This window comes from Zonotrichia albicollis, chromosome 3 (genome assembly GCF_047830755.1).
Source record: "Zonotrichia albicollis isolate bZonAlb1 chromosome 3, bZonAlb1.hap1, whole genome shotgun sequence".
Lineage (NCBI taxonomy): Eukaryota > Metazoa > Chordata > Aves > Passeriformes > Passerellidae > Zonotrichia > Zonotrichia albicollis.
The window spans coordinates 43,952,218-43,980,190 of NC_133821.1; the positions used below are offsets into that span (position 1 = coordinate 43,952,218).

Genomic DNA, 27,973 nt, shown 5'->3' on the forward strand with positions numbered 1-27,973 from the left:
GTTCTCACAGGGGAAGCAAAGGCTTTACAGTGATCCAGATACAAGAGGAAATGCTGAACAGCAAAATGCAGACATTTGTGACATAAAGTTAGAAAAAGTGACCTACAGGTAGATGTGCTGAACCCTTACACCTTTTACATGCAATGTTCACCCCCAAGACAGATGATGTCAATCAAGTCCTGTGCTGTTATATGCTTACAGAAAGGTGAGCGCAGGAAAAACATTTGAATTTAGAGAAAAAAATACATAAATCAAGATGGGAAATAAAGTCCAATTTGGTGATGAGGGCTTGCCAGATTAAGTTCCTACAAAACAAGAAGCAGCAACACCTGCATTCAGAGTCACAGTGAAAGAGTGGCTTCCTGGGCTAATATGAAATCTTCAGGAGCTCAATAACCATGGAAACCTCAGTGAAAGGAATGCAACTTCAACAAAATTCAGAAAAGAGAAGAAGAAATGGTAATTGGAGAACTGTCAGAGGCAAAAGTACATGTATTTCCTTCCCCAGAGATTCTTGTAATACAAACAGGTTTTATTTTTAAACAAAAATATTTTTACTGGCATCTATAGGAAACTATTTGGTGCAAAGGCTTTGTAATATCTTTTCTACAGTTGTCACTTATCTGCATTTATGAAGGCCTTGGTTTTAGAAACTTTTGGACAAATTAACTCTCAGTTTTCACTTATAAGTAATAAGAAATAATCTGTCATCCTCACTTCTCTCAATAGCTTCAAAACCAATAAAAGCCAACTAAAATAAGTAGCTCTGGAAGCATGCCTTTCTACCTTGTATTTAATATGTATTGTACTGTCCCTTATTAGGAGCCAAGTTTGTATTAGTGCTGTTCAAATACAACTATTATTTCTATACTCAGTGAGGTCTGTGAGGGACATTGTCAGAAACTGCAGGTAAATCATGGTGGGGAAAAAACCAGCTCTCTGCATCAGTTAATGAATAAAGCTCAAGGAGCAACAGAAGGAACAATGCATTCACCACTGCTAAAATTTAACTCTGTAACTTTCAATAAAAATTCATAACAAGGACAATAAAAATGGCAACAGAGGAACATTCTTCCCCTTTCTCTATTGTCATTACCTTCTGTTTGTTCAGCACTCATGTGTATCCAGCTGAGACCCCGTAAGTTCACTTTCCTTTTGTTATGATCTTAACCAGATATAAACTGTAAAGCAGAACTCTGCACTAAACTTTTGCTTTGTTGATGAAATCTTTAAGCCTTACAATATTTGTTAAAGAACAACAGATAAGATTCTGTTTGCCAAGCATTTTTCAGGTAGTAGCTGGATTAAATAAATTTGTTCAGAAGTGGCTGTCTTCAGTCCCTGCTGATCAGTGTGTGTTCCTCTGAACAGCTATTCCCCACCTAGGGAGGAAACCTTGCACTGTCCCATTACTGCCCCAAATCAAAGAAATTACATTAATGACAAGTCTGGTTGCTGAGAATCTGAGAATCAGAATCCTCTTGCTTAGGGTTGTAAAAATAAACTCAACTCTCCACATTCATTGCTGCATTACTGCAATGATGTTACCAATAACAACATTAATCTCCGTAATAACACAACACTCCGTAAAGGTCCAGCTTTACCATCCACTAAGTGTTCATCTTACAGAGATGGTAAAAATTTCATCATCTTTGCCCTTCGCACTGAGGGTATTTACTATGGACAGAGATGCCTCTGGAGATGTCAGGAAGGGGTCCCAAAATTCCCATCTCCCAGGTCTTTGTCAAAGGGGCTCATAGTTAATGAGATAATAGCAAGCTCTTTGTCTTCTGTGTTCACATCATAGACTCTATTTTCACACAAATCTTTAGTCAACTGGTTATGTCCCTGCAGAGTGGGGTCCCTGTGGGTTGAGAAGAAATCAGTGTATTTGAAAGGTGTGTATAGCTAAGCTATGTGTGCTGAGTCTGGTTTGTACAATTAAGTATTTTCTGGCTCATTAATACCTGTACTGTTGAATGCAGACTAGGGCTGTTGCTAAAGAGACCTGTATATTTTGGAATAGAGGACAAGTACCTATAGCATTTCAGTTGTTGTATGTCTAGCCAACATCAATGTGAAAAGTGCAAATTGCAGCAGCCACAAGGTTTAATCTAATGGGTTGTTGTAAAGTCTGTGCCTTGCTCAAACAGTTTACTGAAGGCAGCCCCAGGGAACATAGTTAATGTACGCAGTTTCATGATCCTGTGTAGATCTCTCATTGCTCTAAAACCTGCAGCCTGGAGGATTTTCTTTGAGTTCTCTTTGCCTGTCTTGATTCTTGGAATGTTCCAGACACGTGCCCCTAGGGAACCAACAGTGTCAAACTGCTTTCTCATCCTCTACCTGTCCTCACACAGATGCATCATAAGAACATCAGTATTTCCTACATTGGAAGTCTGGGTAATGAGCTGTGCCTTCTTCAACAGAACTTGGATGGGTCAAAAGTTCATATGCAAGAGCATACTTTGACTGCCATCTTCCTCCTTCTGGAGGGAATGCCTCATTCTGCAGGGATTCTGGTGGTGTCAACTGCATACTTTGGATGCCTGCTACTTACAGAACTCTGTAGATTGGCCACACACTGCTATATTCACAGATTATAAGTTGTTTCCATTTTTGCAGAACAGTCATTCAATTACTCATTAATTTGGGCTCCATGATCCACTTTCTTGCATGGCCAATCTGGTCTGTGGTTAAAGGAAGCTGTTCCCTTGCAAGCAGAGCTTGTTAGGACAAATTCTTCATATTTATTCCCCTTACTGACATCTTCAAGATGGTGAAGAGAAATTGAGCCTGGGAGGCCAGAGGTAGCCTGGGACCTTCGTTACAACATATGTGACATCAAAGTGCACCAGCAAAAAAGTCCTATTAAGATGCCCCATCCTGGCGCCTGCCATGTGGCAGGTATTGTGAATAAGAGAACGAAGACCCTGTTTAAATTTAAGGACCTACTTGAAGAAGCCATGCAGAAGAATTTTAGGACAAGTCTTGTGCTCCATGGGAAAAAAAAGTTCTTGTGGTTGTGATGTATTATTTTATTATTTTAAATTATCTTCATTTACGAAGACAAGAGCTATAAGGTTTTTGTGTTTTAAGGATTGCTGTTATCAGTGTCCCATGTGGCTAAATATTGAAAAGCAGTAATGAGTGTGCAGGAAGTTTGGTTTAGTTAGCAAACTAACTTAATTTATGTAAACCACTAAAAAAAATACCTCCTTGGCCTGTTTGCTCAAGGGACTGTGAATGTGAGCCCATTGTTCAAGACTGAGGACCATTACTGTTAACACTTATGAGATGTGTGAAATAAGGGTCTATAATGATTTCTTGCTTCACTTATCAAAGTTTTAACAGCTCCTTAGTAAGTCTGAATACAGCTCTAATGCCTAATTAACCCTGGCTTTATGTCACTAGTATGCTATAAACAAAAAGAGCAACAAGTGTCAAGGCAGGTAGGCAGCCTTTATAGTCAACAGTTCAGCTTAGGAGGAGATGTGCATGTTTTTCTTTAAACACAGAAAATGGTAAACACAAAGTCACCCAAAACCCCACACCCAGCCACCCACTCACCCTTTGCCAGACTCCTGAATGTTGTCAGAACCTTGCCCTGAAGAAGCATACAAGATTGCAGCCTTCATTTTATTGCTATTTGCATGGCAATTACTAATCATGAAGCTGCCATATGGCACTGGCTGCCCATTCTTTTTCCAGAAGGATTTGAATTATGGGCAGCAATTTTGTCCGCCTAGTTTCTCAGAGACTCATGCAACAAAGATTCTGCAACTCATGTGGACCCTCATTGATTAGTTCGCATCTGAGCACCTTCCAAAACACTTCCTTAAAAGATTCTAACCTTCCTTTTGAAGTCCATGAAAATTTGCTGCAGTCAAGCATGTGGAAGAATGTGAGCAACTAGACAAGCCTGACTTGCAGAAAAAGAGGTAAGTCAGTCATCTACCCTTTTTAGAAAAATATGTTTGCTTTCCAGGTAAGTCTGAGAACAACCTTCATGAGACATCAACCTTTACAAGTGAAATTGAGGGTGACTGACAGGATAGGCTCTATCTCCACACAGGTTCTCCAAGTGCTGTGCAGCATCTAATAGGAGAATTTCAACAATTGTTAGAAACAATTTCTAACAATTTGTTAGAAATTTGACAGTACTCTTACTGGTCCCTCTGGAGCTTTCTCTGTAGTTTTTAGCAACACAAATGTTTTCTCTGTGATAAATACATCAGCTTGAAGCCCCAATAAAATGAAGATTCTCCAAATGATACAACCTTACACAAACTCTTCTCTAGCAAGTGATCCTTACATCAACTATCATCACTACCCTGAGGCAGAACGCAGCTTTTCCTAGGGAAAAATATCAGAGTCAATACACTGCTTTTTCTGTTTTAAGTAGACTTAGCATACTACAGAAACACTCCAATTCTCTTGAGATCTTCCACTCAATGGTGCTGGTTCATTTATTTATTTGTACACAGATACAGAAGAACACATGTCCCAGGATTGCAGTATCTCTTCCACCTAGAAAGATAGGATCCTGGCACAGACTAAAGTGTAAATAACATGGGAGCAAACACCAGCCTCTCCCTGCCAACAAGAACACAGATAACACAAAATCACCAGTCCCAGACTGCCTCCCCAGCTGCACTCTGTTCCCATTAGTGAACAATGAAGCCCTGGCTTCTCCCAGCAGTATGGAATGGCTCCTGAATGCATTCACAAACACACAGATTTGCCACTTGCAGGGCAGAGATTCCAGCTCTTTTGGGCCAAAGGCATGCTTCAGTTTGTAGTCTCATTAGAGAAGGAACTGTGTGAACATATTGGCACTCAGTAAACATCAAAATTATCAGCAAGTGCCTTCACTTACCAATGTTTATCCCAGAATATTGGTTCTTACTTTCAAATAGGACCAGCCTCAGCTGTCACTGCAGCCCACCACATTTTCCTACCACACACCTGACTGCTTCCCAAAACTCCTTGGTCGCAGAACATCATTGTGGGTCTCCTACAGCACCAGCCACTTCCAGGCCCTCACCCAGCCCGTGCTAGGACATTTGGAACAAATGCATTACTGTAAACTGATGTTGCTGCATTATTACAGATTGAGCATCATGCAGTGGATACAGTGGTGAGGCTAGCAGTGGGTAAAATGCTCAATAATGCTAACTGTATTGGTGAACATTTCTTTAATATGGACAAGAATGAACAACCAAATTAAAATGTAGGTGATTATAAACACTCTTGAACCTTGTCTATGCATAGAGACATCCTGAGGGGTCTGGAAAAAGGCAGTGAGGAGCTGTGCAGGCAGGCAAAGAGTTTTTTTTTCTTTTTTTTATTTTCCTTTTCATTACAATTTTGTAATTTTTTTTCAATTTTAAAACTGCTCTTATCTAAATGCGTGTGTTGTCTCACTTTTACCTTTCCAGCCCTCTTTCCCATCCTGCTGAGGGGGAATGAGTGAGTGGCTGTGGGGTGGTTGGCTGGAGTTAAGCCATGACAGGCTGTTACATTAAATTGGCTTTTTGAAACTGATGGAGCTTTACATCTGAACCTACAGCTGGTGCTCTCCTGTTCAACTTGCACATGCTCACATGGGTACAAACTGAATGGGTGTAGCCCGTAAAAAGAGATTTAAATTCAAACAAATAACCATTAAGGAGGTCATGCTGATTTCATTAAGGGAATCTGAACTTCCATTTATGTTAAACTGGTGAAACTTTCATGAGCAGACAAGGTCTATCTAAAGAAGACAAGACCTAGTTCTGCTGGATTTGGTAACATGGGACAATGCATTCCACTCTGCCAAAGCTTTCCAGCAGTAGGAAGAAATATCCATCAGTTTCTGCCAGTCCATCTCAGGAGCTGTGTTTGTTTGCTAGCTGCCTAGGCATGGGATTGTTTTCCCTCTGTCATGGTGTCTGACAGAATAGTTATGGATCAGAAAAAAGCCACATTGCACAGCTGCCCTGTGCTGGTGTTGCTTCCAGGGAGCACAGCTTGGGACCACAGACAGAGAAGTCCATAAAGCTGTGAGTATTCCTGCCTGGAATCTGGGCAGGAATACTTCACCCCAGCCTGCCTGGGCGCACAGACAGGCTGTTGGAGTCAGCTCCAGCACACTATGTCTGTACTCAGTGACAAATCCGCTCTTCTGTTTAAACCTGAAAGAAGTTCCTATACACAGCAAGCTGTGTTCACCTGGAGCACTGAATTCAAGGCTCCATGAACTCTGATGAACAGGGATGCTTTACTCATCCCCTGCTCTCCAGAGCTGTGCTGCCAAGTCTGAACATCCCTTGATGGGCAGACACAGAAAGTGAAGTGATCTGGGTCCAGTCATGAATCCTCCTGGATTTCCCCACTGGGTTACTCCTGCAGTCAGAGCAGGAGAGCAGAATGCAGTGGAGAAAAACTCATTGCATAGACAGGGAAGGGCAAAGAGAGCAGCTCTGTGCCTTTCTTGGCCCCTGATCTGCAGCCACAAGATATCCAAGGTCTAGCCATAGCTCTGCCTCCCCAGATGCATGTGAGCTGATGAAGAGAGGGATACAGGGACAAAATTGTGTCCTTCAAGGCAGGTAACAGAGAGTTTTGAGGGAAATGGCAGGCAGATAAGCCAGTCATCAGCCCTCTGCAGTTGCTTCATAAAGAATATAATCAGTGTGGAATGATCTACTGCAAAGAGAAAAATGGAACAATAAAAGTTTTGGAAATCTGCAAGCTAGAGGGTTCAGTTTTAATCCTAAACTGTGGATAAAAGGAGTGTATGAAATGTTTGAAGAGGAGCTGAAAAAGAGTTTCAGATGAAACAGATGCTCTGAGATCTGGAGTGCCTCCTGTTATAAAAATCTCAGGAACGTACTGCGGTGAGACCTCTGATGCAGCTTATCGCGAATGTAATTCTCTGTTGCTTGAGCACTGAGTTGAATTAGTTCACCTCACGTGAGTTGGGAGGCAGGAAAGAAATGCCTGCTGCCTTCTATATCATCTTTCATTTAAGGCATTTACACATTCAAGACTATGATAGACTAGTGCCTGTGATGCCAGCTCTGTAGCTGATCTGCACTGCTGTAAATTACTCCTGCAACAAGAAAGGATACAGCATAAAAATGTGATGATATAAATGCTCTGCTGCTTGTTTCTCAGGGCTGCTTGGTCACTTTGCTGCACTATGGCTGCTTACCCCTTTCCACACCATCTGCCCTGTGTCCCTGGCTCCTAGGGTGAAGCAGGCACACATGCTGGTTTGGCACTTATACCCTCCTTTGCCTGCTTTCTCACTTTGGCACATGCTGGCCTATATTCCTCCTATTAATGCTGTTATTTGCTAACACCATTAATATCACCTTCTCCCCTTTTCTGCCCGAAGATATTCACTGAAAGCAATTCTTTTGGAAGACAAGTTTTTCCTTGGTAGCTAGAAGGTTTTTTGAAGAACTTTTTAAAAAAATATTTTGTCCTTTAATATCTTCAGCTATGTCTCTGTGCTCAGTGAGAATTGCTAGCAGCGTTCCAGAGCCAATTCCTGGCAATTCAGGAGGTCCATAGAGGCAAGCAAGGTTTCTAGACAAGAAGCAGCCTGTATCTTTCTTCATTATAGACTCTGACTGGCTGTTGTTACTCCAATGATTTTTTTGCTCTGTTGCTGTTCTATGAAATATCTGCATTGCTAGGACTTGGTGCTTTGCAATTTATAGGTACTCCCAATTTTTCAGGCTTGTCTTTAGTTCTGGAGTTGCAATGAATACTTATTGCGCCTGAGAAACAGAAATGGGATTCTGTCAAATTTCAGTATTTGAATTTATGAACTTAACCACAATTGGCTGCATGCCTGTCATTGCAATGCATCCCACTGCATAAAATGAGTGCAAACTTCTCCATGCAACCCTGCTCCATGAGTATATATATGTGCATGACACTGTAGCCTTTATTACTTATGAAAAACACATCAATATTTTATTAATAAGCAGACATTGATTTTTACTGGGAACATAAAGATTTATGGAAGAAGGCAGAGCTGTGTGGCAGAAACTATGACAGCAGTTTCTAAAAAATCTATGGAATATTTTACATTTGAAATACAGAAAAAATATTCCAGTCAAAGTGAATTCAAGTAGACAGTCCTTTGTGGAAAATAGATTTTTTCTGGTATCAAGCACAGGTGAATTTTAAAGACAGCTGGTTTGAAACAGAATGAGACTCTGTCTGAATTTGAACACAAGTGGCTTCCTTTTATTTTATGGAGATATTCAAGGAAGCTCTCAGTGGAGCAAGGAGAGTAGAGGCTAACATCTGTGCGATGGCCCTGAGGCAAAAGGACTACAGCAAGCAAACAGGGAGGTGTAGCCCTGTCAGGAGCACAGGAAGACCCTGCTGTTGCTTGCTGTAGAAAAAGGTTACCCAAAGTGGACTGATTTGGGGCTGCTGGTAACAGCAGGAAGCAGAAGCTGTAATAAGGACAACCTGGAGGGTTCCCTGTCTATGCTATGCCACCTGGAACTAGGGATTCTAGCAGTGACTGGGAAGTACTTATTTTCCAGTGTCACTCTACTTTTACCCTGACACACAAGGCAAATCTTGGGACTGATTTAGAAATTGTGGTATGGCAAACACCCCAGCAGACAGCTCATACAGAGGAAATGCCCAGCCTTCATTCTCCAAGACATCATGCTCAACAATTGTCAAGAGCAAGTAGAGAAACATTCAACAGACAAATTGTATATCCCAGATACTATGGAAGAAGAACAAATTTGGTCCATCCGGCTGATTTCCTCCTGTACTGCATGTATTCATAAAGCTGGCAGAATACTCAGACTGTGGTGATGTGTGCTTTGCTCACTTGGGGGCTATACAAAAGGATAAAGGGACTTAATGTGTTTGAAGTACTTTGCTTTTTACCGAAAAGGTCCTATAGTTTGGCAAGGGGAAGAGAGCAAGAACTGGAATGGTTTTAGAGATGAAATATGTCAAACTGAGAAAGTTCTGGTGATTTTATTCGTAGCTCTTAATAATTAGCTGTTTCTATCTTTACAATTAATTCTTTGTCAGCATTACTACAAATGCCTTCAATTTCCTCACTGTCCCCCAATGGACTCCAGCTCATTAATATGCAGCTTTAAGCAAGTATCAGAGCTGTCATGCATTTCAAATCTCCCCTAGGAAGCTTTTTAAAATTGTGAGTAAGACCTGATACTGAGACTTATTAGCACCAAACCTGGAAACAAAGCTTCTGTGCAGGGAGCGATGACTCTTCAAGTTACCGTTGCTGTCACCTTTTTTATCCTGAAGTTTTTTAAAAATGTGAATACCTCAAAGCACTTCTTTGATGCAGCCAACATTTCCAGCTCTTATAAACTGCTGTTTGTGGATAGAACTGGGCTTGTGCCAGCATCTCAGATTTGAGTGATGAAGCTGAACTTCGAGGTCGGATTTAATTGCACTCACACTGAGAAATACTCAGAAGAAATCTACTGAAGGCAGCAGAGAAATAGTACACCGTGGCAAACACACTGCAGTATGGTAGAGAAACTGGAAGGTTTTATACTTGCTAAAAGACAGGTCATAACAGTCCACAGATGTGTCATACCTAGATTGAGATCAAAATCCAGCCACAATGCTTTGAGACCAGCTTTAGCTTGAACCTCTGACATTTAAACCTGCATCCAAGGGCTTTGGCTCTTGCCCATTTACTCATAAATGTCAGAACAGCCCCATGTTTTCATCACTGTCTCAAATTAAGAACAACAATCAGTCCAACTTCTGAACTGCTAGCATAAATGATTTACCAGGACTAAGGTTAAGGCAGATTCCCATGACTACTGGCTACAATGACAGAAGAAATGCATAAACTCGAGAGCTGTGGAGCTGCCTGCCATTGGCATGTTGGTGATCCTGCTAATCATCTTTTCATCTTTAGTGACATATGGAGAGTAAGGTTTTTGTAAGATGAAACCAAACCAACTTCCACATTAGAGAGCCCAAAGAGAGAGAGAGAAAGGCATCCCTCAATGCTTCTCAGAGAGAAAATTGTTAGCTTAGAGAAAGGGTTCTTAGCAGAGCTTCTTGCTGGAGTGATACTATTGTGTCCCATATTTGGTTCAGCATGAAATAACAAGAATGGGAGAGATTTTAGCAGCAAAATACCTCAAACTAGAAAATTTGGAATATCTCTCATCTTCCAAAATTTTTCACAATTCAATAAAGTCTTTCATGAAAACCAGTGTCAGTAAATACTGACACCTCTCAGGAAGGAGAGTTGATGCAACAGCAACAGAGCTATTGACCAACAAAATTACAAACCTGCAAGCTGTGAGAGGTGCTCTCCAAATGCACCTTCTTAACATTTCCCACAAACGTGAGACACGAAGAAATGCAAATTTGCTACTGAGACTCATCAGGCTAAAAACTCAATTTCACCATGTCCTGAGGTCCTCATTTCCTGGCTGGAGGTGTTTTGCCTTCTCACCAGACACGACCTTACTTCTCCACCTCAAACCAAACTCAGCCATGAGCTACAGACCGACAAAGCCATCCTCCTCAAGATCCCGCCATGTGGAAGGCATCCCTTTCTGTCCTGCTGGGCTACCCCACCTGCTCCAGCACCCCTTCACTCCGGTGTGAGTGTGAGCTACCGGAGCCGTGAGTGTGAGCCCATCTCGTTTGGGGCGATGCCAGAGCCCTCACCCAGCCGGGCTCTAAGAGTCCTGGTAGGAGTTGCGCCTGAGGAGAGGCGCAGCGCTTTGCCGCCGTGCGCGGAAGAGCCGCAGGCGGGGGTTCCCCGGAGGAGCCTCAGGTAGGGGGGGTTCCCCGGAGCAGGGGCAGTGCCCGATCCCGGTCCCGGTGCTCCCGCCGCTCCCTCCCGCGCGCTGCCGGCAGAGGGCGCGCGCCGCCCGCCGACGCCGCCTCAGCCCGGCCCGGCCGCCTCAGCCCCGCGCCCGCCCCGGGCCGGGGGATCCCAACTCGGCGGGCGGCGCCGGCCCGAGCCCGGGTCCTGCCGCCGGCGCCGGGAGCAGCGCGGTCACTCAGCCCGCCTCGCCGCCTGCGGGACGGTGCCGCCCCCCGAGCTCCCCCCGCCCGCTGCCGGGGGCTGCGGAGCCGCCTCTGCCCCGCCAGCCGCTGCCGCCCCGGCCCTGGGTCCGTGCGGGGGCTGGCAGAGCTCGGCGTCCCGGTCCCGCCCGGGCCCGGCGCGCCCCTGCCCGCGGGTGCTGCGCCCGGGACCACGGTCCCCGGCAGCGGACATGGTCAGGCAGGCAGAGCTGGGGAATTCAGGGTCTGCCGAAAAACGAAGGAAATGTGCCAGCTCGGCCCCGGGACGGAGGCCGGAGAACGAGCAGTTCTACAGTGCAGTGTGGGCACTACCCCCGGTGAGCACCGCGGGCCAGGGGAGGCTGTGCATCTCTGTGCCGCTGCGGGCTCGCACGGCGTTTCCCTGCCTTACCTTGTCATCCCTCTCACGTCTGCCTACGGAACAAACCACGGGATCTCCGCATGCGGATTTATGTGAAACCCATTCACATGCAACAGCAGCTGGGGTGCACCTCCTTTGTTTGCCCTTTCGTTCCGCTTTTTGGGGTCACCTATGTAAATGCACAAGGCACTAACCATGCAGCCTGGCTACCTTGGATGGCATCACTTGTGTCGGCTTCAGATTAAAGCTTTCCTAAACACATCACGAATGGCCGTTCCTCTCTCAGAGTGACAGCATAGCGAAGTGAAAACACAGCAGAGCATTTTACACATCTTTACTACTGGTAGAGTATCTGGAAAGACATGCAAGCACTGGGAGATTCCTTGCTCAGCGATTCAGCAGGCTGGTTTTGTTCCTCATGGCTGCTGTGGCCCAGGTACACTAGGGATGCTGGAAGGATGCATTTATATGGAAGTAACAATAGGAGGTTGGAAAGGTGGATGCAAGTCCCCTGTGTGTTCTGCCCTCTCAGTTGCATCAACCTATCCACGTTATGATCCTATCAGGGGATCTGGCATTTAGCTTTTTATTGCCTCCATTTCTGAGAAAATTACCAACTCGTTTTGAGGGGGAAGATTTATTAGAGATGATTTTTCTATCTACAGGATTTGAAATAAAAAGGGATATGTAACAGATACACATGATCAGCAAATGGAAATCGTAATTAGAAAGGAAAGATTGACAGGGACACAAGTCTGTAGAATTTCATTGTTAAGAGATCAATTTATTATGCCCTTGACTGCAAGTTAAATTAATACACGTAATACTACAACATGGAAAAGAAATGCCAGTGACTGTCATAAATACAGCTTGCTCTTCTTTCCTAGTTATTTAGGGAGGATTGGGAACACTTGTGAAATCACGTTCATTAAAGCCTGAATAGAGGCAACTAACCAATAACTGCGGTGGAAGCAACAAGGTTCTCCCCCCTCCGCGCACCCACCCGCCCTTTTCAAGAACGGGGGGAAATCGCAGGCGTCAATCAAGAAATACTGCAAAATAAAATGGACCCTCCCGGCAGCCGAGGCATCGCGCAGAGCAGCGGCGAGGCTCTGGCACTCTGCTGGCAGCCTCGGGCGCCGCCAGCCCTGCAGCTCCGCCGCTGACCGGGGAGCGCACGGGGCTCCGCAGCCCGGCTCTTTCCTTCCCTCCCTTCCCAAACTGTCAGGCACAAATGGGCAGGAGGATATTGGCTGCAAGGGGCGCGGAGGCTCCTCCCAGAGCCTGGATCCCGATATTTTTGGAGGATTTCTTCTAACTCAGTTACAAACCTTGGTGAAGGGAACAAGTTGCCGCTGTGGCGGAGGCAGAAAGCGCCTCTGCTTGAGGGGAGCGCGGCTCTCGCTCCTTCTTTCGCCTTCCCGAGGCTACCTTGGGTGCTTCACCTCACTTGCGGATGAGAGCTGTGCTGCCTATCGGGGGGACCGCTCCTGATTTGGATGTTGCTGTTTTTGTGAAAACAAGGGTTGTAAGGGAATGAAAGGGGAGACAATGAAGAAAAACCGACCGGGAGAGAACCCCAGCCCCAAGCGTTTTCCCGAGAACTGACGGGTGTTTAGGGGCTGAGCGATCCCGTCGGAGGCGGCGGAGGGAGCAAGCCTGCCCGCTCCGCGGGGGACTTCCCGGGACCGGCTATTCCCTTCGGATGCGGACTGGGAAACCTGTAGGAAATTCTCCCGCCGCCCAGCGAAGCCACCATGAATTCAGTGGCTGGAAATAAGGAGAGGATTGCGGTCACGGCGCGGAGCAGAAAATATGGGGTAAGTTGTCGGCGCCGGGGCGGCTCGGAGCGGGGGTCGCCACAGCGATGGGGCTCACTCCCTCCCTCCCTCCCTCCCGGTGGCTGCGGGGGATCCTGCCCCGGCCCCGCGCAACTTCCGCGGTGCGGGGCGGGCGCGGCGCGGGGGCCACCGCGGACGCGGAGCGTCCGAGCGAAACTTGCCGGGCCTCCGTGGCTGACCCGCTGCTCCTTCTCCCGCTCCAGGTGACCGAGCCCTGCTCCCCCACCAAGCCCGCCGCCCCCTTCTCCCCCGAGAGCTGGTACCGGAAGGCGTACGAGGAGTCCCGGGCGGGCGGGCGCCCGGCGCCGGAGGGAGCCGGCTCTGCCCTGGGCTCCTCCGGCACGCCGTCCCCCGGCTCCGGCACCTCCTCGCCGGGCTCCTTCACCGGCTCGCCGGGACCCGCCTCGCCCGGCATCGGCACCAGCTCCCCCGGCTCCCTGGGCGGCTCGCCGGGCTTCGGTACCGGCTCGCCGGGCTCCGGCAGCGGCGGCGGCTCCTCGCCGGGCTCGGACCGCGGCGTCTGGTGCGAGCACTGCAACGCCCGCCTGGCGGAGCTGAAGAGGCAGGCGCTGAAGCTCCTCATCCCCGGGCCCGTCAGCAGCAAGGTGAGCCCTGCGCCGCGGGAGGCGGCGGGAGCCTGTGCCCGGAGCGGCCGCCGGGGCTGTCCGCCACCTGGGCTCCCCTCTACCGAGCGCTTTGCCGTTTATTTGTGTTCTTCCCCTTCTCGGTCTTGTTCCCTTTTCCCATCCCCTCCTTCTGCTTCATGTGGAGCAGCGTGCCTCCGTCTCCGGAGGGCTGCCTGCCTTCAGGAGCATCTGTGATAGTCCTTCCAGCGTGCTTTTCTCCGTCTTTCATTGTATTGACAGTGATTCTGTGCTATTTCCTGAGCGTTGTGGTTTTTCTTTTTGGTTTTTTTTTTTTTTTTTTTTTTTTGGGTGGTGGGGGAAAGTAAGTGTGAGAATATTACATCGGATTTATTGAGTTATTGGTCCCTTGCCCTTTTGGTGTCTTTGATTCCTACAGTATGGATTTACAAATCGTCCTTAAACTTGGCAGCCAAGTCAGTAGTGAGGTGTGTACGTACGATCTGATGCCAGTGGATTCTGCTTCCACTGAGGGAGAAACCCTTCTGTAGCTCCGGGTTCACGTGAGGCACTGAAGTGCTGTGTGAGCCCACAGGTCACTCATTGAGGCTGTGACAAACCATGGCATTGAACCCAAGTCTCCCAGGTGTCTCCAGGCAGAAGGATAACTTGGTGATGCTTCTCTTATAGGGAAGTGCCAGGTTTTTTTTTCTATTCCCAGTAACACTTGAAAATACTTGAAACTGCTGGACTCTGAACGTTAGGTTGAATAATGCTGTGCTGAAAGAGGATGTAAGCATTGCTGACATTTTGTCTCACGTTTTAAGAGCTGACTCATCCTGAATACAGTTGGAAACCTGCTTTCTGCCTCTCTTGGGGTGTTTGGTACCTCCAAAAGCATACTCTGAAATTTCTTGGTTTTGTTTTGGCATTGGTTTTTTATTTTTCCTTTTTGTTGTGTATATGAGATTAAGGCTAACAGCTCTAAACGAGTGACCAGCAGCCCTTGGCTGACCTCATGCTACTAAAATAGTAAGCACTGGGTTCCTCCATAGCAACCCTGTGAGTGTTGTATTGTGAATGGTTCTGTAGCTCCTGGAATGTAGTACAATGCAATTTTGTTTGCCTTGTTGGGTCCAGATACTATCAAATGATAATATTTACTCTTCCACTTCAAAGAGTTTTCATTAGTGGTTACAATAAAGAGGTATCATGGAAAAGAGCCGACTGCTGGGAGAGGGTCCCTGGTATTGCTGTTGTGTTGTACTCTCCATGATTTATTTATGTGCTCTTTGAGAGGGAGTTGGTGCTCTCATGAACAAAAGACTCAAGGGCTGGTTGTTACCTTGTCTCAAGAGCTGACTTTACTGAATTATTCATGAACAGGGAAAGGTGGATCCACCAAAATTAATAGTAAATTTAACCATTAATACATGGTTGATTCACTTTAAAGTGGCCCTGTACCAAAATCTTGTCAAATTTCAGGCTGTGAGGTTTGACAGTAATTACCAGCTGTGGGTATAGGTGGGAAATTACTGATACAGATATGGGAGCCGTCAGAATAAGTGGGATTAGGGGTGGAGGGGAGGATGAGACTAACATCAAGGCATGGTGTTAAATAGAAATTGACTGATTTTAGTCACATAAAAGTTTGCAGAGGGTTCCTTTACTGCAATAGTGATTGACATTCACCATCCAAGCCTTCCTGAGAGGTTACCATTGTGTTTCTACAGCTATTTGTTCTGCTGTTCACTTAGTTTAACTGATGGTGTTGTACAGGCCAGTCCTCAGGTTTTTCAGTCCCCTTACCTATGTTCTTTTTTGCTTCTTATGCCTCCTTTCCAAGCTTTCCACTTCTCTAGGAGTGCCACTGACAACAGTGCTGTCCAATCTGTGCATTTAGGAGCAAGGGAGGAGGCTCAAGTAAGGTGGTCTCCAAGGGCTTGGGTGACCCTCTGCCCTATTTGCTGGGCTCGATAGTACTTGCAGACTCAGTCTTGCTGAGTTGTGAGCTGGCACACAGCTCCTTTCTGTGGTGGGTGCTGCTGGCTGTGACTGTTTGCAGAATCTGCATCTCTTTCTCTCATCCTTTCTGGCTTGTGACTGCTAAGAACTTTCTGGGCTTGTGACTTTTGCCTTCAGCAGGTGCTGTCCAGCACAGCGGGCTGGGTGATGTGGGACACAAACATCGTGGCTGATGCCATTGACTTCTTTGGATTGGGTACATTGTAGTGGTCTTAAAAGTTTGTTTTTCCTGGTGTAATGGGGTAGCCTTATCAGTGCCTGCTTTGAGGAGAGCAAGGTGCTGGCCTGGGCTCTGCTGGTTCAGTCAGGGCCTGTGAGCTGCCTCTGTGTGTGTCATAGTAACACTCTGGGAGTCCCTTCTGATGGTGAGGTGTACAGGGTTTCTCAAAAACGTGGAAACCTGCTTGTGTCTGGGAAAAACTGGCTTTAGTTTGGATTGAGACTGAAGTCTAACCACACTGTGTTAATGTTGCTGGCATTTTTTCAGGGTCCCGTGAGGTCTGCTCTTGGTTGCTGCTATGGAAATAGAGGCTTTTTGAGTGTAGAATGGATCCTGCCACTTGAATTAAGTGGAAGAAGGAGCAGATCATATTCCTGATTCTGGGTATTCCCTCAGAACTTGCAAAGCATCCTACAACTCAAGACTCTGGTGCCCATAGGACACAGCTAATTGGTGATATTCCTTTATTAGGACTATTAAATGAGGCATTTAAAATGTCTGTCATCTTTTAGTCAAGCAGATTTGCCATATTTTCTGTTGTTGCTGTTGTAGACAGCCTGGTATTATGAGTTCTGTGGTATTATTAGTACAGTCTGTAGCACCTGTTTCCCATTTATGCTGTATTTAGAAATGCTCATCATCTGGGATAGTGTGTGTTGCAGAACAAGCAGAATATGAGAGTATCTGTGTTTTAATGTGTATCTACTAGCAGATATTGGAATCTGCAGTAACCTATCCAAATGTGAGCCTACATTGGTATTTCTGACAGTGTGCAGTCATGTAAAGGTTTGTATATATCTGTCAAGTGTAATAGTGTGCTTAATTGCTTCATAAACAGACCTGGCTTTGTGCATGAAGCTATGTACTGAAGCTTTTCATTTGATTGAGAAAAAGCCACACTTAAGCTAGAGCAAACTGCTTCTGACTAGGCCATTGTTAATGCTGAGGTGTTTAGCTTTCCTTTCTAAATAGAAACATTCTCTCCTAATACATCAACAGGATGGAAACTTTGTGGGTTTGTTTTTGTGAGGCACAAAGGTGAAAAATATATAATTATAGTCACATTATTTTATTTTAGCCATTTAAAATGCCAGGTTCCCTGCCAATAGCAAAAAGAATAGTGCTAAAAGCTTATTGTTTCTTTTTCCTCCTCTTGTGGTACAGATGTGACTTAATGATGTTCAGCAATTACATGCATAGGAGGGGTTATATTTTATGTGAATAAAATCTTATTGTAACCCCCAAGCGAAGCAGGCCTGTGGGAATTGACTAGCACAGGTGTTTGATATAGTTACCACTGCAGTTTGTGACTGAGGGCATCTTGGAGCTTTTGGTGCCTGTTGTTTGTGGGGTTTATGTTGCATGATGATAAAGATTATCTCAAATTACTAATACAGGTTAGTTTTTTTTTTTTTTTTATGCTAAGCTTTTTCTTAGGCTATATTTTTAGAAGAACATCAAACAAAGTTCTAGCATAGAAATTTGTCATCATACTCCCAAATTTATCAAAATTTCTGTGAAATCAGTTTGCTTTGAATTCAAGCCTGTGATATCACCTGTCTTCAATGAACACCCCACAGGCATCTAACAATTGAAGAGTTGCTATATTGATGTGTAACAAATTATAACGTGTCCTAATAATCCATGGAATGCTAATAAGAATGCTTACAAGGACAGTTATAAGTTTCTTAGTATGTGGTTCCAACAATCCTGAATACAGCCCTGAAACTGAGCTAATTTGAGTGTATAGACATGAATTGCTGACTGGGCATATTGTGGTTGGGTCAGGAAGTAAGGGTCTACTATAAATGGTAAGGATATATAAATGGATAGTACTGATGTTAGGTGGGGTTTTTTTTAGGTGATCTTCCCATTACCTAAAAAGTCTGTGCTTCTGAGAATAAGAATTGGGTAAATTCTGAGCAATCTTTTCCAACCCTCTGAGCACAAGAGGGAAGGAAAAAACTGGCTTTCAGGGTACAGTTTTGTTTTGCTTTTTTGTTAGCCCATTTACTGACACGATCTGATTTTTTTTTGCTTACGTATTGTTGAATTAGTCTTCTCATTCAGCGGTCAAAGACCTGACTTGTAATTATTAATAATGAAGAAAGCCCTGAAGCTGATATAATGAAAAATGTGTTTCTGTTAGCTGATAGTTACTTTAGAAACATTCCCAGTAGAGACAGGACAGTAATAAACCCTTCCTCAAAGCTTAGCAAGTGGCAGAATAATGGAATTTTGTTTCCGTCCAGACCTTTAATTTGTGAACAAGCACGGCCAGGCCAGTCTGTATAGTGACTTAATTCACTGTGCAAAAAAATCTCAGGCACCTAATCATTTCATCCCAACTCATTGTAATGCAGATAGGATTATTGCATTAGAAATGTGATTTTAAATGGCCCGAGGCAGTAATTTGTCAGCATTTGGGAGGATTAACTCCATTAAAGTTTAGGCAACAACAACCATTCTTTTGTGTTGCATCACAGGTCACAATACCAAACATTTAGCATAACTCATCTGTGAATCTTCTTACAATTGTATGCTTCCTGGCAAGTTGGGAAACTGAGCTACTTCACTTGCACTGGAATTACAGCTGCTTGCAGAGGTCTAGAGAAGGCAAATGGATATGCCTTTGCTGCTGATGAATGTGTGTAAGCCCTTTTTTAGGAGCAGCTGGAAGTCGTGCTGCTGCAATCCGCAGTGTCAACATGTGAAATAATATAACTATTTCTTTTGAGCTTGCAAATGTCTTTGAGGTAAGGGTGAAGATGCTGTGTGGTAAAGACTGCTCTTTAGGAAGCTGTCAAAGCCATTAGCTCTGCAGCTTTCTCTATGGGATGAAAAAGGCTTGTCATTGCTAAGTGCATTGGAAATTAGAAACTGGCCTATGGTTATATTTCATGAATTGAACCTATAGTGTTTCCTATCAGAAGAGAAAACACTTTTAGAGCACAGAGCTCTTGAGGGAGAAGAGGGAAGTATTGATGAAGTAAATCTCTAGAGAGGAGAATTTTTTTTCTTTTTTTGTGCAAAGACTTGGCTGTGCATCTGAAAACATTGGGTTCAGAAATACAGAGTCAATGCTGAGTCTTTAATTGGCCTCTTCATGCTGGGTGATAAAATGTCTTCAAGGTATTTTATGCATGCTATTTTGGACATCAGTCCAAAATCACCTTGTATCTTCAGACAGTCTAACATTTCCTTAGAAGTAAATGTTGTGCCATCCACAGAAATCTTGCATAATAAGCGTAGGACTTTGGTGTATAGTTTTGGAAGGGGGAAAGGAACAAAGATTGTCCATCGGAGTTCCCCAGACAGCGTTTGAAAGAATGTCACACATTACCAGCGTGGGCCATGGGCATGCAATGGGAGTCACGCCGGCATCAGCGGATTATTAGAACATTGCAGGGCTGAAAGACACGGTGGTTTTGCCACATCAGCAGCACATAGCCTTTGACACCGTGTAATTGGGGTGCTTCCAAGCACTGAACCTGCAGCACCGCAATAAACTTGACTGTCATGCTCTACATAATGATGTAGTCAGAACTGCAGCATTCTGTGACATGAGGTCCGTGTGTCAAAAGCATGAGAGATGTTCTAAGTTAAATTGCTAGCTTACATCTTACTAGTGTCATCTGTGGCTTGAGAGGCATTGATGTTGTTAAAATGGAGAAAAACAGGCATACACCTTCCCCTCCTGCCCCTGAATAAATAATCCCTAGCCCACAGTGTCTGTTGTTGGAGCTGCAGTTCAAGAAGTATCCCAATTGCAGAAAAGAAGGTTGTTTATCAGGGGATTGTTAAAAATTACAGCTTGCTTAATTCAAATTAAAGACACAAAGTAGTATCGTAAGAGCAGAAACTTTAGAAGAGCCCAATAAATTGTGTTGCCCATTTTTATTTTCAATTACCTTCTTTGCAGTCTTCCCACATTAAACCAGGTTTGGTTTTGTTCTTTTTTCTTTTTCATAACTATGAGCCTAGTGAAGCTGTTAAGAATTGTGTTTGCTCTCTGGCTTTGAAATCTGAGATATATAACCAGACTTGGTACAGACCAGATTTTTTTGTACAGTTATAATATCTTGTATAATCTCCAACCAGGATATGAATCTGCTAATGCTTCTTTTCCCTCCACTCTACTGTTCACAAAATTTTACAGTGTAGCTTAATATTTTGTTGAGTGTTTGAAGTTTCTTTAAGTGAAATTAGATCAACACAAGACACTTCATAGAGTAGGGGAGACTTGACTTGACTGTTTTGAGCTTGTCACAAAGGCTGAAACACTCTGTGAGAACACACCAGAATCTGAGAATTCTTCCCCTACTATAACATGACTGTTTCTTCAGTCTGGATCTGAACCATGTCAGTCTAGTGACTTGCATGAAATTGACCTTAGGGAGGGCATTTGGACTTGAGGAAAAACAGTAGGATTTAATTTAGGCCACAGCTCCATGTGTGATATGGCTCTAACCAGGGAATACTTGTGTGCCTTCAAAGCAGCAGGCATGCTGCTCTGGCAGAGCAGGTCTAAGGCATCCTGGCCCCTTGTGGGCTTCCCATGAACCTTTCCTTTGTCCTCTCCATATGAAGGTCATAAGTTAGCATCGCTGCAGGTCTCCTATGTGAATACACGGTGATTGCTCCCTGCCTTAGTTCTTATAAAAATGATAGATAGTTCAAACACATACAATAATGCCTCCTTCTAAACTCAGATCCTTTTGATCAAGGAGTGACTGGATGTGCTATTACAACAGCAGATGCAAGGAGCCAGTGATCTCTGAGAAAGCTACTGATGAGAGCAGCACAATGCATCCAACCGTGGCCTCCATTGTAACTGGAGTACAGAATTCAGGGATTACTTTACAAAAGAGACAGTCAAAGAAAATATGGTACCAGCTATACAAAAGAACCAGTTTTAAGGAATTGGTGTGTTCAATTGCAGCTTGGATTTATTGCTATGATGTCAGAATTCAATGTATTTTACTTAAAATAATACTGCATAGTAAGGCTCTTAAAAACTACTTACAGCATTGGTATACTTCTTAAAAATTATTTTTGTCTTCAACTATGTTTATTTTTATTGTCTGTCATGGTTTAACCCCAGGCAGTTGCTTGCTGTCTCCCACACCAGCAGGACTGGGGAGAGAATGGGAAGGGTAAAAGCTGGAAAACTCATGGATTGAGATAAAGAGAGTTTAATAGGGAAAGCAAAAGCCAGGCACACAAGCAAAACAGAACAAGGAATTAATTCACCACTTCCTGTGGGCAGCCATCTCCAGGAGAGCAGGGCCCCATCACACCTAAGGGTGACTGAGAAAGACAAACACCATCACTCCACTTGTCTTCAGCACAAAGTGCTGTCCAAAACACAGCCCTGCACCAGCCACTGGGAAGAAAATTAACTCTACCCCAGTTGAAACCAGCACATTGTCATAAGGGTCTTCTGTTCAATCTGTATTATTAAATCACTTAGTATGTGGTTGATCTTGTATTTTTTTATATAAGACATTTTCTGTTTTCTGGGAGAAAGGAGAAAAGACTAATTTGGAAGAAACTTCAGACTGGCTTCCTCTTCTCAGCTTTTGTCTGAAACTCCATTTGGTGGTAGTGTTTGTGGGTTTAAAAATAATAAATTGCCAGGGAAATTCTGCTCAACAGACCTGAGCAAACCCATGGGGTATTAAGCTGGATTTGATTTGCAATTCACCATGAAAACAAAAGCCTTTCTTCAGAAGGAACTGGACACTTCTAGATAAAGCATTTGTTAGTATAAAATTTTTATATTGTGTGTTTTAATTTGCTATACCTTCCTATTAAACGAAGAAGGGCTGAGTCTTCTCACTTTATTGCTCTCCAAATAAGAGACATTAACTTACAGGCCACATGATATCTGCTTTGTTAGTGTTTGGTCAATGCTCTTCTTCAATAGGTTTGGTGATTTAGAAAAAAGTATCAAATGTCTTTGAAAATTACTTTATTCTAGTAAAAAGTATTCCAAACCCAATTGAGTGTGCATCTGGAAAACACTTTAAATTTCTTGCTGGTAGTATGTGTCAAAAGAACTGTGTATGCTGAATGTGGGATATCTGTGTCCAGTGCAATATGACTGATGTAAAACATCTATCTAGCTCTAGGAAAGCTAGCTTCCTCTTCTGTAGGAAAATTTTAAATTGGGAATATAGTCTGTGTTTTGGCTTCCAAATTACCTTCAAGTGGAACTTGCTTTATATGCATTTGTTCCTTATAAATGTATTTTGACCTATGGATTTCTTATGATCTATTAATAGCAAGCCTCTGCTCTATTTCCCTATGCTCCCTAAATCATATATAGCTTGACATGATCATTTACTTGCACCTGAGTATTCACAACAGCTTCTCTATTCCATGGATTTGCACTGGAACAAAATTCTACTCACATGAATGTTTGGGGAAAAGCAAATGAAAGGAGACTTTGATATCTACCATAGTAAATATTTTCTTTTCCTGAAGAAAAAGTGAAATTTCACAGTGGTTTGGGGGTTTCAACTTTGTTCAGAACTGTCTGAGGAGACCTGCCTCAGGATGGAGTTAATTTCCCCCAAGCTGTTCATGTTTCATTCCCTCTTCCTCTACCACCCTCAAAACTGAATGAAGATGAATGAGGATTCAGGAATACAAACCCTCAGTTTCTGTGGGCCTCTGTGTTGTCCTAGTGGGAATTTCCCATTCCTTTTATCACAGGTGTACTTGAAGATATGAGAGAGAGTCCTGCAGTGCTGAAGAGGGTGGTTGCTTGGAGCTCATTATTAAAAACAGGGCAGAGCTGGCCTCAGCATCTTTCTGTCCTGGCTGCTGTAAGTCATCTGGGCAAACTCCCATCTTACCAAAGCCAATCTTAGACTTTATTATGCTGAAGTTATTCAGGAGAGCAGACTTCTGTCTGCTAATTGATTGTCTGGATGATTACATGCTACTCTTTCAGTTGCCAAGTTTTATTTTCCTGTGCCTCTTGGCTAAATGAACCTCTGACTGGTTAAGTGCCAAATGCTGAAAGAATTACCCCTTTACTCCATCCACCTGATGGACTCCAACAGAAAGCCTAGTGGGCAATAAGGCAGCCTTGGCTTTAAGCAGGTGCTGAACAGTGAGAACAGAAGTCATTACTCTTCATTTCTCTATTAGTTTTGCTGCTCATCTAATAGTGATGGGCAAAGAAAAACATTAATATCCTATCCAGCAGCCAAATGCACCAAAGTGGGAGTGTGGCTCGTGTGTTTTCCTCTTTCCTAATGGTATCATTAAAATTTAACTAGTCCTCTAAATCATGTTAGTATTCCCAGGGTTAATATGCTGAGATTGCGGGCAGCATTCCCACAGGAAGAGTTAACAGTGGCTGAGGCTGTGTGGCTGGCATTTGTTGCTCACAGGGAGGTGTTGGGACTGGAGAAGCCCTGGCAGCAGAAAGGCACAATCAAGTCTTTGGTGACAGGGGCATTTACAATACACAAACATATTCTTTGCTATTTACCTCTCCCTTTCCACTCCCTCCTTGGTTTTCTCTCCTCATTAGCCCTAAAGCTGTCAGTTCATCTCATCTGCTGCTGGATTTCTAATGGAAATTCTTGACAATAAGCCTGCATATGTGTGAACCTAACAGGAAGGCATATTGTATGTGCTGTATGATTTAAGAGATTGTTAGACCATAGATGGCTTTTACTGGAGGTCGAGGAGGCTAACCAAGTGGGAGATGCAATTAAAATGGTATTTGTTAGAAAGGAAGAGCTAGCTGTCTGGGCAGACTGAACATGGGGAAATGATGGGTAGCTGGAAGGCCATTAATGATGGCTTTGTAAGCAGCTCTGCAGCATGGGTGGTAAGCCTAAATCCAGAGCTGTACTTTTAGTATGCCTAATAAGACTTCCTTTTTATTTTTTTCCCTGTGTGTCAAATCCTTTTCTGAATAATGGATTTGACAAAAATTCTCTGGATTTTGGGTTAGATTTAGAGGTGAGTGAAACAAGTTATGGTGGGTAAGAGAAGAAACTGGCTTGTGGGAGCCTTCTCCATCACCTTGAAAACAAGGCAAGATTTTACAGAGTTCATTTTGTAAAGTCATGGATTTCATGACTTTGCTCTGGCAAAGAGGCTGTTTGGTGAGAGATAAGAGATGGGGCAGGCACCTCATAGAAGTGCTTTTTTAAATGAACTTTTGGGATCTGCTTCTTGTAAGCTCTTGACAAGAGCTTAATTGTTACAGGTATTTGATTACATCTCTCCTTTTATTTATTTTTCCCCCCACTGTTAAACTGTCCAATGTTTGGCTTCACAATAATTGTTAACAATTTTCAAATTTGCAAGGAGTGGGATAGGCACTTAAGGCAGGTTGCCTAATACATTTTGGTGTCCTAAAAGACATGATCAGCTGTGAGTATAGAAGGGGCTCAAGGATAAATATGAGAGGAAGAATACAAGGTGTGGAGATGGGAATGAAGTGGGGAATGAAGTTGGTCCAGGCAGCAAAGCAACAGTGCTTGCATGGGACAGGTGGCATGCTGGGGAAGCAAGGAGGAATGGGTAAAAAAAACAGTGTTCTGTAAAAGCCTGAGCTCAATTTAAAGTGTCTTGCAGAAATTATGCATATGGAGGTTCTGTTCTGTTTTTCCTTAAAAAAGCTCTCACTAAAATTTATTATCTCTCAGTTTTTCTCTTTCTTAAAATAGAAACTAGCAAGCAGCTAGAAGAGTAGAAAGCATTAACTCAAGGGTGTCTTTGGTTTAATGCACTTTGGTATTTTTCATTCTGAAAGTTATTTTTTATCCAAAGGCTAAGGCGCTGGTGTATCCTGTGATCTAAATATGTGAGTGGCTTTTCTTTCTTACATCTAATTGATTTGTTTCTCTTTTCATCAGTCACAAGGACATCTATGTTCCATAATGTCAATTTGAGACTTGGTATGAAATAGGAATTCAGTTCATTGCACTAGCAATTTTACCCAGCATAACAAATAAATGATGTATGTTTTACTGCATCAGCAATAGGAATGAATTCAGTCTCACTTTGCTTTTCCCTGTGCCTGCCTCTGAAGCGAAAAATGTTTGATTTCCAGATTAATTTAAATTCTTATCTTGTTAAGCCTACTAATTCTGTAGTATTATTGTACTGGACACTCTAAGGCATGATATTAAGTAGCAGTGCTTGTTAATACTTTAAAAGCAGGCTAGAATAGACTTGAGGTGTGAGAGGACAGCTGAAGGTGAGGGGGGTATGCATGAAGGCTGAATGCACTGGCACTGATGGCTCTAAATGAAGCACTTTAGAGATTGAAGTGCTTTAAATTGTCATCCTTCTTTGTCAGTCCTAGTTACTTGGTTCTTCCTAGCCTGGTCTGCTACTGTCTTGCCTGTTTAATATTCCACTTAAGTATAACAAGAGATGAAACATCCAAGATGCCTGTATCCTCCAGGAGTCAGCACCACTGATGGGAATACTTGTGTTAGCTGTTTATAAGCAATGAGCTAAACAGGGCTATAAAGAGGAGAGGGAGCAGGAGGGAAACTGTTGTGACTTCTCTTAATTTGCTGTTCTTTTTATCAGCGAAGGAAATAAATTTTGTAGCTTTCCTACTCCAAACCCATGTGCTCTGGGTAATACAAATTGTTTCAATAAGCACACACTGCTAAGGCCTAGATAAGGGTTATTTCTGTGCCTGAAATATCAAGGACTAGAATGTGCTGTGTGGAAAGCTGGTGTGGAATCAGGCTGCTGAGGAAGCTGTGTGTAGTAATGCGCATGGGTGACACTGATAAATGGCTCCTCTAAGCAGGCATCTGCAGCAAATTGTCACATTGAGACTTCCCAGCATACCCTAGACCTCTGCATGAATGAAATCTCTGTTGTGCCATTATTTACCCACCTCCATACGAAATGAGAGGATAGGATTCATTGCTTCAGTGCAGCTTTCATATGAGTTTGCTCTCTTTATGTACGTATGTGCTTATATATTTCTTTTCCTGCACTTTCTGCAGCGATGGCTGCAGAATTCCTGGTGTTCTCTCACTGTGATTAGACATACAGCTTTCTGAAATTGATAAAATGGCTTTCAGGGTAAAGGATGGGTCTTCTACATCTAAAAACCCAAAATGAAATGTGTTTTATTTATTCTGGTTTTTGACTAGATGCATGTATAATTAAAGGGAAATAAGAAGCATGGTTTGGTTTTTGTTGATTTATTTTGTTTGTGGCTGTTTTAGTAGAGGTTGCAGTGGCTGGAAGAGGGAAAAGCTTGGATTGTTTTCCTTTTTTGATGAGTCATAATTACTGTCTTCAAAAGGCAGTGAGATAGTTTTCAAATCTATTTTGCACTGAAGGAAAGCCTCATCTTTTCCTTGTTTCCAGTTATCGCTGGACATCACTGATTCATGACAAGAATCAGACTTGCATTTTGCCTTTCTTCAACACACTTGTTTTTTATTTTTTTCTGTCTTTTAGGTGATTTTCTAGGATAACTTATCATTGAAACTGGTAATTTAAGCTTTGGTGGAAGGTCTCTTGAGATCAGGGTAGAATTTCTGGCCAACCTAGGAAAAAAAAAGGCAATTTTTTTGTAGCTAGCATATATTCCCAGCACATAAAGATCCCGATAAGTTCCTCCCTCTTCTGTATTCCAGCCAATATGTCAAGCTTCAGGGCTCTAAGGGGCTGTGAATTTACCTGCAAGGATATGAAATAACCTCTGATGCAGCAGCTGTGTCAGGCCTGAAGGACTAAGCACTTACCCAAAACTTCGCTACTGGATTACTCTAACAAGCACCTTAGCCGAAGTTTGCCTTCACGGTGAGGTGCAGAAATCTGGCAGGGGGTTTGGGTGCAGCTGAGGCGAGGATGGATGTCCTGTCCCACCACCCTGCTGTGGTGTTGATGGCTGTCTCCTGCTATCTGCTCCACCCTGCTGCTGGAGCTCTCTTAAATTGCTTCATTATTGGAGCCCTTAGCTTCTTGCTGTTTTAGCCTTTGCCCTCGGGCTGTTTCTGTATGTCTTGCTGGCTTTCAGTAAAAATGTTGAATATTTGCTGGTGATGTGGAATGGGACTTTGCCCAGCTAATTTTCCATAGGTAAAGACCTTTTTTAATCATTTGGTGGAAGAGGACAGATGTTCTTAGAGGTAGTTAGGTGGTTTGTAACATTAAGATGCTCACAGAAGTCACAGAATTTCACCCAACTGCGAGTATTCACACCAACCATTACCAAAGAAAGTATATAGATCTCATCTGAGTGAAATGTTTGCCACTTCTGTTTGTACAGCTGAGAAGAGTTACAGAGCAATGTGGTGAAATTATTAGTTGCATAAAATGGTGTCCGGTGTTCTTACCTGCTGATGTGACTAATAGACTTTTCCCTTTTTTGCTAATGTTGGTCATCCCATTCTCCAGCAGTTCTATTTGCTTTTCTGGACTTGTGGTATGCATTTCAAAGCTGTCAGCCTTAAAGGAATTGGAATATGGTAGTTGAATATGTTGTAACTAATTACCCAGGTATCAGAAAAATTTATTTGGAAAGACCTTGACTTCTGATTCTTTGTCTGGTACCAGAAATTGGCTGCTAGTTTAACAACAACAACAACAAAGTTGCTAATGGGGTTAGGTGTGTTTTGTGTGATTCTTTTTCAAGAGTGTGTTTATTCATTCTCTTTCTTCCTACCTTGGACAGTTCATGTCTATGAATAATTTAATTGTCCTTGGCTGTTTGCTGGTGTGAATGGCATTAGGCATTTTGTATTCATGTAGTATTTGTTAATGTTTCTTTTGTATTCTGCCTGCCTCTCTGCCTTTCCAGAGATCAAATGGATGATGCAAGACTTGACAGTATATAAATGCTATTAAACTGCATCGGGAAGAACAGAAA

The 27,973-nt window shown here is 43.5% G+C and overlaps 1 protein-coding gene across 1 annotated transcript in view; it reads left to right on the forward strand.

Annotated features, from left to right (window-relative positions):
• The first annotated feature begins 12,497 nt into the window (after positions 1 to 12,497).
• Positions 12,498 to 27,973, forward strand: part of KIF26B (kinesin family member 26B) — a 276,588-nt gene continuing 261,112 nt past the window's right edge. The window contains exons 1-2 of the mRNA XM_005489720.4: positions 12,498 to 13,242; positions 13,467 to 13,868. Of these exons, the coding sequence (XP_005489777.2) occupies positions 13,180 to 13,242; positions 13,467 to 13,868 (465 nt within the window). The 5' untranslated portion in view covers positions 12,498 to 13,179. The remainder of the gene's footprint in view (positions 13,243 to 13,466; positions 13,869 to 27,973) is intronic.